Source organism: Lepidochelys kempii, chromosome 6, assembly GCF_965140265.1.
Source record: "Lepidochelys kempii isolate rLepKem1 chromosome 6, rLepKem1.hap2, whole genome shotgun sequence".
In the NCBI taxonomy this organism is placed as follows: Eukaryota; Metazoa; Chordata; order Testudines; family Cheloniidae; genus Lepidochelys; species Lepidochelys kempii.
In genome coordinates this window covers 36,104,458-36,116,751 of record NC_133261.1, presented here as the reverse complement: position 1 = coordinate 36,116,751, position 12,294 = coordinate 36,104,458, and the positions used below count along the sequence as shown (strand labels likewise).

Genomic DNA, 12,294 nt, shown 5'->3' with positions numbered 1-12,294 from the left:
TAGTATTTAAAAAGCCACATTTTAGAGAACGATGGGTAGACTCTTTCACGGTGAACCAAGCTGTTAACATTACATAGCACATGTGCTTTCAGTACAAGGTCGCATTTTGCCTCTTATATTGAGGGCCTGCCGGTTTGGTGTAAGAGATCACTCACGCAGAGCCAGGCAACAGAATTCGGCTTGCAGGCAGCCATGGTAAGCCAAAGTCTTTCGGCTTCTTCAACCTTCATAACATGTGGGAATGGTTTCAAACAAGAGCGCCCTCCTTTCCAATACCAAGCACCCGTTGGGTTGGCCATTTAAAAGGAAGGGCTGCGGTTTTCGGGGTAATGTGCAGCACAAACCCAACTAAACCCCACACCTACCCAATTCTCTGGGATGATCACTCTCTTGAGGATAACACAGAGAGATAAAGAACGGATGTTGCTTGAATGCCAGCAAACACCAGGACCATATGCTGCCATGCTTTGTTATGCAATGATTCCAGACTACGTGCTACTGGGCTGGTGTGGTAAAGTGTCCTACCATGGAGGACACAATAAGGCTGCCCTCCCAGAAACCTTTTACAAAGGCTTTTGGAGGACCTCCAGGAGACCTTCATGGAGATGTCCCTGGAGGATTTCTGCTCCATCCCCAAACACGTTAACTGACTTTTCAGCAGTAGGTGTACTGGCCACAAATGCATCCCAAGTCTTCAGGGCAAATTAATCATTAAACATGCTTGCTTTTAAATCATATATTATATTTACAAACATACACTCACTAGAGGTGCCTTCTCCAGCTTCATGGTCCGGGAGCCCGCCTTGGGAGGGTTGGGAGGGTATTGGCTCCAGGGTGATAAACAGTTCTTGGTGGTCTGGGAGACGGTTTCTCCTCTTGCCTGCCGTGCCCTATCCTCCTCCTCCTCATCATCATCTTCCTCATCCCCAAAATCCTCATCCGTGTTGCATGAGACTCCCCCCTTGCAGTTGTCCACGGACAGGGGTGGGATAGTGGTACGGCCTCCTCCTAGAATTGCATGCAGCTCATCATAGAAGTGGCATATCTGGGGCTCTGACCCGGAATGGCCATTTGCCTCTCTGGTTTTTTGGTAGGCTTGCCTGAGCTCCTTAATTTTCATGCGGCACTGCTGTGGGTTCCTGTTGTAGCCTCTGTCCATCATGCCCTTGGAGATTTTTGCAAATATTTTGGCATTTCATCTTTTGGAACAGGGTTCTGATAGCACGGATTCATCTCCCATACAGCAATCAGATCCAGTTCCTCCCGTTCGGTCCATGCTGGAGCTCTTTTGCGATTCTGGGACTCCATGGTCACCTGTGGTGCTGAGCTCTGCATGGTCACCTGTGCTGATGAGCTCGCCACGCTGACCAAACAGGAAATTAAATTCAAAAGATCCCGGGGCTTTTCTTGTCTACCTGGCTAGTGCATCTGAGTTGAAAGTGCTGTCCACAGTGGTCACAGTGGAGCACTCTGGGATAACTCCTGGAGGCCAAGACCGTCGAATTGCATCCACACTACCCCAAATTCGACCCGGCGATGTCGATTTCAGCGCTAATCCCCTCATCGGGGAGGAGTACAGAAATCGATTTTAGAGCCCTTTAAGTCAACAAAAATGGCTTCGTCATGTGGACGGGTGCAGGGTTAAATTGATCAAACGCTGCTAAATTTGACTTAAACTCGTAGTGTAGACCAGGGCTTAGCTGCATCTTATTTCTCCATCCAAATAAAGCTTGATCTCTGCCTGAGTTTGACTCTGCAAGATGAAAAGAACAGCTATATAATAGAATGTGAAACCCAACTCAGCAAAAAATGAATACACAAAGATGGTATGGGCGAGAAAACACTAGAACTGAATCAAACTATTAAATTGAACTTGGCTATACTATGCTATTTGCATTATTTCAGTACAATACCTTCATCCTTTTAAGGGTGCAATCCTTAAATCCTATTACAAGTAGATATAATTGTTAGATTTTTTTTTTTTACATTTTACATAATGAAATGAAATTCCAACACTTTGGAATTAATGTGAATATCTCTTTTCTTAATGTTAATAATATAACTCTATCATCTATTGTTTTTATGTGGCAATATTTATTCTAGGAGAAAAATTCTGTAGGTCTGGACCAGGAGAAAACAGCTATGGACCTGGCTGCTGAGCAGTTGCGTTTATGGCCAACACTCAATAAAGAAACTCAGCAGGAGCTAATACAGAATGAGGAAAGTACAGTTTTCAGTCAGGCAATTCATTTTGCTAACCTCATGGTCTACCTGCTAGTGCCACTGGACACAAGTAAAAACAAACTATTGAGAACATCAGCTACAGGAGACTGGGAGAGTGGAAGCAACAGCATTGTCACAAATAGGTACGTAAATAAAGACATGGTTTGGCAGTAAACAATTGTGGGATGTAACTCGGTCCTTTTAATAAAAATACTGTATTAATTATAAAAATGAAACACAGGAGCACTTTACAATAATGAAAGTTCATGTCCTATGTTAATGTTTGTAACAATGTAAAAGTAAGGAACTTTGGAATTGTAATTCCTGCTGATATTCTTTCTAACCTTCTGTTCAGTTTGCAGTGCTCTGTATTCTTAATACCAGTAATATCAACATAATGTTTTAATATCATCCAAAAAGTGCCATTTTCTCCTTTGACACAATCCTTACTTCTCTAAGCAGTTTCAGAGTATTGAGGTATTAAAAACATTATGCCAGCAAAGCAATATTTCCTTTGGTAGTAATTAAGGCTGTAAGGCAATTCAGTAGTGGATGATGTGACCATTCTGTGCATTTTGTACGTTAGCCTAAGGTCTTAATCCTGCAAACTGCTCTAAATACACAAAGTCCTGGTGAAGTGAGTGAAGTTCTATGCAAGCACAGGGATCCACCTGTGTAGAGCACCTTGCTGGTCTAAATTTGTAAAACATTTTATGACCTTTCCAGTAACAGGTGTTATGTAAACTATTGTTCATGGAGCATATAAAACTCTGCAAGAAATAAAGGGAATGTGATATAACAAGGCTCACCCCGCTCTCAAGTACCTAAAACATTGTTTTCAAATAATCTCAAAGGCATCAGAGAAATTCTACTGTGTGCACCTCTTCTTTTAACTGATTCAAGAGCAATATATTAAGGAGTCCAGAAGCTTAGCATGGTCATTCTCATGTAACATGATACTTTTTCATTTGTATTGAGGAATAAGGAAGAAAACTCCTTCCCTGTGCCTTTAGTACCAACATAAACAAAATCATATCGTCTAGAATTAGCAATTAGCTCCTTAGTTATAATAGATTTGGGGGTCAGGAGTAGCCATTAGTGACAGGGAACACTGAAAATACATTAAATACCTAGGTATTTATTTAAAGTGCTCTCACCCTTACTCTCTTTTCTTCCTTTCTTTGAATTGATCAAAATTTGACCAAAAGAGTAATAATTATTAAATTGCCTTTTTGCTAGCAAATATTGGAAATGATTCCATGTACATTTAAATGGACTTTAAGAAGTAGGGCATTGGCAAAATTCATATTGTCTTCAACAGGACTAGGAGAAGACCAGTAACATTTTCTATAATAGTGAAATAGAAGTGTAGATTGATATTTTGCTGGCTGTGGAAATCATGTAACTTGCAATCATTTAAGAAATTCACAATCAGTTTTACATTCATCATCCAGTCTGGAAATATTTGTTGGTGTCTCTGTTGTTTATTCTGTAAAATGCCCAAACCAACAAAACCATGTTCTCTTCTCAAGTATCATTATAAATATGACAACACTTTCAAATGTTTTTGTTTAATAACTAGAGATCGTGAGAGACTAGGAGTGTCACAGATTAGAGCTCTTGAATGATCCAAAGGCTGAAACATAAGTAGTTATTGCACGATGTCTTTCCATTATCATCCTCTCATACTTCAGTGAGATTATTTAAATCTATATGCAGTACTTGTCCTTTGGGCATTGTTTAAATGATTGCTAATTGTGTGGTAAGTATGTGGTAGTTTGATACTAAAGGATATAAAGCTGAATGGCAACTCCATGTTACTGCTGAAGAGAATGTACAGTTTTACTTTGAAATTTGTATAGTTGCTTACAGTCTACATAGAAATTTTAAGTTCAGTTTTCATTCTTATTTTTTCACTTACCCTACCTTCCTTTTCTTCTTAACTCCTTGGAACAGCTACGAAATACAAATTATTTGAATTATTATTTTGCATGCCATTTCTTGGAGAAAGGCAACCGTCTCACATATAAGGGATCCTTTGCTACCACTTAAAATGACATGCATTTCATAGGACAGTCAGACTGTTGATAAATTAGGACACTTAGTATTATCATTTTAGACAAAGGAGTTCTTTTTATGTTGAAAACCAGCTTCCATTATCTTTACTTGCAGTTTTGAATACTCAGCCCTTCTACAAATTAAGCCGCTACTCTCTCAAGTTGTGAGGAACACAGTTAGTGACCACCAGTGAAACGTTTGGTGTAAGTGACTTGCCTAGCATCTCACACGAACTGTATAGCAATGTCAGAGGTGGAATCCAATTCTCCAGGGTAGTAGTCAACTGTCTGTACCAGGAGACCATTCTTTCTCTTCCTGCAATCCCTTGCCTTAGTCAGTACACACTTTCCAACTTCCACAACAACTAAGTCTGGGGTCCTACAAACAGCCTCACTCACTACACAACCCTGATTAATTACCTGAGCACCATCTATTCTATGACTGAATGAGGCAGGAGTCCTATGGAAAAAACAATATATGATTAAAGAATGTAATTCATATGCACAAGGGAAGTGAATTAAGTTTCCACCTTCATTCTGGCACTTCATAATTTCTGAATATTTGACTTTGCAACCTAATTGTTCTTTGAATGTAGGGTTTTTTTAAATGTAATTTATTGTTGTTCTTTGAGTAGTGTCTGTATGGGCACTCCACTCTAGGTGCATATGCGCCTCAGATTGGAGATTTTAGGTAGCAGTGCCATTCAGCCTATGCATGCACCCATGCAGCCGCACGCTCTGCACCATGTCTATATAGAGCTGTGTAGGTGAACCGCCATCAGTTCCTTCTCAGCCACCTCAGCAATGTCCAAGTTGAACTTACCTCAACTGTATTTTTTCTTTTATCTACTAATTAGTTAATGTTAGTCCTTAGTGTTAGCTTTGTATTAGTTAGTTGTAATTATTATTTTTTTTAATTAAAAATTATAGAGCGAGAGAGAGAGTTAGTTAGTTAGTTACAGTGTAAGGACCATTGTCCTTTCACCTTTTTTTGCCTCTCAGGGGAACTGGGAGGGCATGCCCTCCCAGTTCCCCTGTTTGGAAATGCTGACTTTCATGCAGGAAAGCCATCCTGGTGAGTGACAGGCACTCCTGGCATGTCCGTAGCCTTGGGGAGTCACACATTCCCCAAAAGTGTAATTCCTGCTTGGCATTATAATTAAGAGCAAGAAAGAACTGGGAACCTAAGTTATGTCTCTTCATGATGGAGAATTCTCTCCGACCAGCTTCTGACCCCACCCTGTACAATGATCTCCAAGCAAGTCAGCTGCCTCAGCCTCCTCAATGTAGCACTCCCCTTGAGCATTGAAAATTCATCTGTGGGATCCTCTGAAAAGGACTGTAGGAAGCAGTCTTCAAGCCCTCTAGGTAGAAAATCTACCTCAAAGAGATGGTCTCTGGTTCAGACAACCATTTTGACACCTGCTGGTCTCCAGCTTGGTACCCACATGGCTGCAGGTTCTTCAGGTACCATGAGCACCAGCAAGGCCAAGGTCTTGGGGTTCTAGCTCCAGAAGATCAGTACTGTCTGTTGTTTGGAACAGCAGAAAGAAGATCTTCAGCTCTTCTGGTACTGACAGAGTCTACCAAGCCCTCAGTACCTAGCACTTTGGCACTGCAGAAGACCAGACAACACCTACTGGTCAATCATCGTAGTGCATAAGACCTTCAGTACCATCTACTCTCTCTGCCACAGTTACTTCTGCCAGGCTGCCTTTTTGGCACCAACCAATGTTTCAGTACTGCAAGAGTTTTGATTCCCGGGGGACCTGGCAGTAACACAAACATCTGAATCTCCTTGTTTGGCACCAGCCCATCTCGGTATTGAGGACCTCTTGATCTCTGGAAATTTGTCTGGTACCAATGGAGTCTACACCTATCTCTAAGGCTGTCCCTCCCTGACGAAGTGACATTGAGGAAGATGATGGGGACTTCTCATCAGTCTCCCAGATTTCTGTCCATGGTTCTCCTTTCCATTATCAAGGGACCTTCTTTCCTGAGGGAATCAGAACATCTTCTTGAGAGACATCCTCATACTCCATCCCACTGATATGGACACCCTTGGGTGCCTCCCACCCATGCCATATGCACTATCTCATTGGCTGTACTGGGACCCTTGCGCAGATTAACTACAACAATTCTCCAGGGCCCCTAGTATTTCTCACTGGGAGAAGGGCAGATAATCCCCACCAGCCTCTGTCTCTAGGGTGCCTGATCCACAGGAAGAGACCTTTGAGGAGCAGGAAGTGAGTGGACAAGGAGGTCACTCCAACAACTAATATCTCTTCCTTATCCCCAGATAACATCATTATGCCTCCTGCCTCCTCCAGCATCCCTCGCTGATTATTTCAAACAGTTCTAGGACCTCATTAAAAGTATAGCAGACTCCTTGCAAATTCTACTTGAGGAGGTTAAGGAGTTACAATGTAAACTGCTTGACATGCTGCCTACATCATCATCTGCCCACATTGTGCTGCCTATTAATGAGGCTCTGATAGACCCTTCAGAAATAATTTGGCATACCCCAGCCACAATACAGCTTACCTGGGAATGAGTGACAGGGGATGGATCACTTGATGATTTCCTGTTCTGTCCATTCCCTCTGGGGCACCTGGCACTGGCCACTGTCGGAAGACAGGATACTGGGCTAGATGGACCTTTGTTCTGACCCAGTAGGGCCATTCTTATGTTAGCTGTAAGAGGGTGGACAAAAATATGTTCTCTCTAAGGATTCTGAATTTTTATTTTCGCATCCCTCCCACAACACCTTTGTGGTTAACACTGTAAACAAATGTGGAAGACAGCACCACCCTACATCAGCACCATATGACAAAGACCAAAATCATCTTGACTTATTTGGCCAAAAATCATGTTCGTGGGGTACTCTACAATTTAAGATCACCGCCTACCCAGCCCTCATGGTGAAATACTAATTATTTGAAGTTTAATTCCTTTATTGAGCATCTTCCATCAGAGCAGCCGGAACAATTTTAGGCAATCATTGCAGAGGGTCAGCTGCTGGCCAGGACATCACTGCAGGCCTCTCTGGGTGCCACTGATACAGCTGCTTATTCTATTTCCACAGTGGTAGTAATGAGGAGGGCCTCCTGGCTGCAGCTCTCGGGGCTTCCAGGGAAATCCCAAAATACAATTGAGGATCTTCCCTTTGATGGATTGAAGCTGTTTGTGAAAAAGACAGACAAGTCTCTGCATACCTTGAAAAACTCAGGATCAACTTGTGTTCTCTGCAAATGTACACCTTTTCACAAAAAAGAGAGTTTAGAAAGTCCCAGACAGCACAGAGGTCTTGTCCCACTCTGTTTCTTGCCTCACAGGTACCTTACAGACTCCAGCGTAAGAGACAATAGTTCCAAAAGAAGAGACCACCTATTTCTCAGGCATTGATCTGACAACCCACAATTTTGGCACACTAATTTTGACAGGGTGGTCGAGGTGTTCAGTTACCATCCCAATTCATACCTACTTCAACAATCCGCATGTCTCCCTCACTTTGGTGACCACCTCTCTCACTTCTGCTGAGCTTGGGAACATATCCCTATGGACATGGGGGTTTTGGAGACATTTCAACAGAACACTCCATCCATTTTACTTCCCTGCTTCCCCATCCCTCTTCAGGGACCCCTCTCACAAGCACCTCCTATGACAGGAAATAGACTCCCTCCTGAATTTGGGTGCTATAGAACCAGTATCTATGTAATACAGAGTGACGGAGTTTTATTCCAGGTACTTCCTGGTTCCAAAAAAGAATTGTGGCTGGAAACCCTTTGTGGATCTAAGATTACTCAACAGATTTGCAGATTCAGAATTCAAGATGGTAATTCTTGCATCAATAATTCCTTCATTGGACAAAGGGGATTGGTTCTCAGCCCTTGACCTACATACTTTCATGTAGTGATTCACCCCTTCCACAGACGCTTCCTACGCTTTGCTCTCGGTCAAGAGTATTTTTAATACAGGGCTTTCCCATTCGGTCTCTCCTCTGCGCCCAAAGTGTTCTTAAAATTTCTCTCAGTGATGGCTCCTCGTGTTCACAGACAAGGAATTTTGATTTTCCCATACCTTGCTCAAGGGACTCTCCTACAGTGAAGTCTCAGAGGGCCCTAGACCTATTTCTCAGACTCCGACTATAATTAAACATCCAAAAGTCCACCTTAATCCCAGTGCAAAGTTTGAAGTTCATAGACGTTTACCTCAGTGTGGTAGTGGCCAAAGCATATCTCCCTTCACACAGGTTCAAAGCCCTAGCCAATTTAGTCACTACAGTCCAGATCAGCCCCCAAACATCAGCTAGAGATTGTCTCCATAGGACACGTGGCAGCTGATGCCTTTGTGATAAGGCACATGAGCTGCCTTCAGGGGTGGCTCAGAACTGTTTATTCACCAATCAGAGTTTGAATGAATTACTCTTGATGTCCTTGGCCATGAAAAAAATTCTTTAACTGGTGGAAGAACCCTCACAATTTTGTGCATGGGTCCCCTTTTCTCAATCATCTCCAACGTCAATAATAACAAAGGACACATCTCTTTTGGGATGGGAAGCCCATCTAAACATTCACTGCTCAAGGCAGGAGGTAACCTCTTGAGTCCATGCTACACATCAACTTACTGGAACTCAGAACAGTCAGAAATGCCTGTCTCCATTTTCTTCCACTGATCAGGACAAATACGTGAAGATCATGACAGACAACATGTCATGCATGTTTTATATCAACCATCAATGGAGAGCGAGATCATCTTCCATCTGCTCTGGAGCAGTGAGGCTTTGGAATTAGTGCATTCAAAATCAGATCAACATCTCAGCAGCTTACTTCCCTGGCATGCAAAACATTACAGCAGATACCCTCGGTAGACACTTCTCACAGGATCACAAATGGGAGATAGAGCGCATTACACTCCACTGCATATTTTGATTTTGGGACATCACGCAGAAGACTTGTTCACCACAGCCAAGAACAAGAAACACTCAAGAAACAGACTGTCCCTATGGGTGCTCCACTACCTTCTCTTATCTCCTCTGCTTCAGAGTTCTTTGTGATGGAACTTGGCGGGAGAAAAGGAACTGAGGGTAGTTCACCTGCACAGCTCTGTATGGCTATGGTGCAGAGCATGGGACTGTATGGGATGCGTGTGTGGACTAAACAGGCATTGCTACCTAAAATCTCTGATCTGAGGCTCATGAGATGCATACACACCTAGAGTGGAGCACACGCGGAGACGCACATCTTGAAGAACCACAGTTACTGCATAGGATGAGTAACCTTCTCTTTGTTGAGCATGGATTACAGATTGTGTGAATGATGCTAAGTATAATGAAGAGGAGACGTGGGACCAGACTTCAAGGATTTTCCCTTCTAAGGAACTGTTCCTGTCTATACTAGACTTTTTAGGAAAGTTTTCTACTTCTTTATTTATTACCAGTGCAGCTCCAACAGTGGGAGTGCTGTTGTAGACATGGCACCAGCATACACCGGTGTTTATATTGTTAGTATCTGAAACTGTGCTTGAAGTGTAGAGGCAAAGTGGACTATATATTTAGCTACACTGAATACATCAGACTTATTAGACAAAAATTATACGGTAGTTATTCTCTGTGTATTATGATTAGGTAACTGGATATTTTACACTAGCGTTTTTTTTTTTCCTTTTCTTCTGTAGTATTGCCGGCAGTGTTGCAGAGAGCTATGACACTGAAAGTGGGTTTGAAGACTCTGAGAACAATGATATTGCCAATGCAGTTGTGCGCTTCATCACCAGGTTTATAGACAAAGTTTGTACAGAGAGTGGAGTTACACAGGATCACATCAAGAGCCTTCATTGCATGATACCAGGTAAGAACTGGTTTAAAAAAAAATGTAAATTCACAAAATTGTCACTTCTTTCTCTGGGGAGCTGATATTTTCCAGTAGAAGTGTATTTTTGGTTTGTTGTTTTCAGTATAGTTTAAGGGTTTGTTTCCTAGACTGTAATTGATGAATTCCAAATAGCCATTGATGACATCTACTCTATTTTTCCTTGACAGTTTAACTCCAGGATGTCAAAACAGTGGAGTTATATTTAGTTTGTTTTATTCTTTCTTATATTGTGTGAGGTTTAATTTATGGTGTCACTGATTCCTAGGGATTGTAGCAATGCACATTGAGACTCTGGAGGCCGTCCATCGAGAGAGTAGAAGACTACCACCAATACAGAAGGTAAGTATTATAAAAGGTGTTTGTATTGGTTACACGTATTGGAATCGTACACAGTTTGAAGTGGCTTCAGCCTTCCTTTTTCTAATATTATGAAGAGACATCTGATCACTGAACAGTATAATCAAGAAATTTTCCACCAGTGATAAATAAATTGTTTGCCTTTGGTCTCATGAAATATGAACTTATGAAATATGAAAGTAGCAGAGCCAAACTTTTGAATATAAAGAAGTGTTTGCATGCCAACTACTTATTAAGACCCATTTAACTGAGTTGAGTCCAAACTTAGCCTCTCGCAGAGTCAATCTCATAACAATTTTGTATTTAAATTTTTTCATGTCAAATACCAATTTGGTAGATTCCAAATTTGGTAGTGTTATACTGTACATTATACTTAAAATTCTTATATTTGGGCTCAGCCGAAGATTCTGCGACCAGCTTTGCTGCCAGGAGAAGAGTTTGTGTGTGAAGGTCTCCGTGTGCTGCTGGATCCTGATGGGAGAGAGGAAGCAACAGGAGGATTGCTCGGAGGTCCCCACATTCTCCCAGCAGAAGGAGCCTTGTTTCTTACCACATACAGAATTATATTTAAAGGCACTCCTCATGATCAACTAGGTATGGTCTTTCTTACTAAAATCAAAATAATGTATGGTCTGGCAGATATGAGGCTTTGATCTGGCCCTGCAGTTTATTTAAGCAAGACCATCAAAACACATCTATCCAACAAAAAACTGTTAAGAATTCAATTAAGTATTAATTTACTTCATGTTAATCATCTGTACAGAAATAGACCCTGCACCTAGATTCTTGACTTTATCACTAGATATAATGATATTTATTTTTGATATTACCGTTTAATTTATCTGCAATTCAAATATTCACCTGAGTTTTTAGGTACTGAATTTTAGCATTGTTCCCATGTCACAGTAGGCCTTTGGGTCCTATTTACGTAAAATAAAAATATACTTTGAGCTTTCTGTTCATGCTCAACATAAGAACAGCCATTCTGCGTCAGACCAAAAGTCCATCCTGCCCAGTATCCTGTCTTCCGACAGTGGCCTATGCCAGATGCCCCAGAGGGAATGAACAGAACAGGTAATCATCAAGTGATCCATCCTCTGTCACCCGTTTTCAGCTTCAGGTGAACAGAGTCTAGGGACACCATCCCTGCCCATCCTGGCTAATAGCCATCGATGGACCTATCCTCCATGAATGTATCTAATTCTTTTTGGAACCCTGTTATAGTCTTGGCCTTCACAACATCCTCTGGTAAGGAGTTCCACAGGTTGACTGTGCATTGTGTGAAAAAATACTTCCTTTTTTTTTTTAAACCTGCTGCCTATTAATTTCATATGGTGGCCCCCAGTTCTTGTGTTAAGAGAAGGAGTAAATAACACTTCCTTATTTACTTTTTCCACACCAGTCATGATTTTATAAACCTCTATCATATCCCCCCTTAGTCGTCTCTTTATCAAGCTGAAAAGTCCCAGTCTTACTAATCTCTCCTCATACGGCAGCCGCTCCATACCCCTAATCATTTTTGTTGCCCTTTTCTGAATCTTTTCTAATTCCAATATATCTTTTTTGAGATGAAGTAACCACATTTGCATGCAGTTTTCAAGATGTGGGCGTACCATGGATTTATGTGGAGGCAATATGATATTTTCTGTCTTATCATCTATCCCTTTCCTAATGATGCCCAACATTCTGTTCGTTTTTTTGACTGCTGCTGCAGATTGAGTGGATGTTTTCAGAGAACTATCCACAATAACTCCAAGATCTCTTTCTTGAGTGACCGCATCATT

The 12,294-nt window shown here is 41.6% G+C and overlaps 1 protein-coding gene across 6 annotated transcripts in view; it reads left to right on the top strand.

Moving 5' to 3' along the window:
• SBF2 (SET binding factor 2) overlaps window positions 1–12,294 on the top strand; it is a 559,107-nt gene that overhangs the window by 450,379 nt on the left and 96,434 nt on the right. For all 6 annotated transcript variants that reach the window (XM_073347556.1, XM_073347555.1, XM_073347560.1 and 3 more), the window contains exons 19-22: window positions 2,104–2,366; window positions 9,957–10,129; window positions 10,419–10,492; window positions 10,909–11,104. In XM_073347556.1, the coding sequence (XP_073203657.1) occupies window positions 2,104–2,366; window positions 9,957–10,129; window positions 10,419–10,492; window positions 10,909–11,104 (706 nt within the window). The remainder of the gene's footprint in view (window positions 1–2,103; window positions 2,367–9,956; window positions 10,130–10,418; window positions 10,493–10,908; window positions 11,105–12,294) is intronic.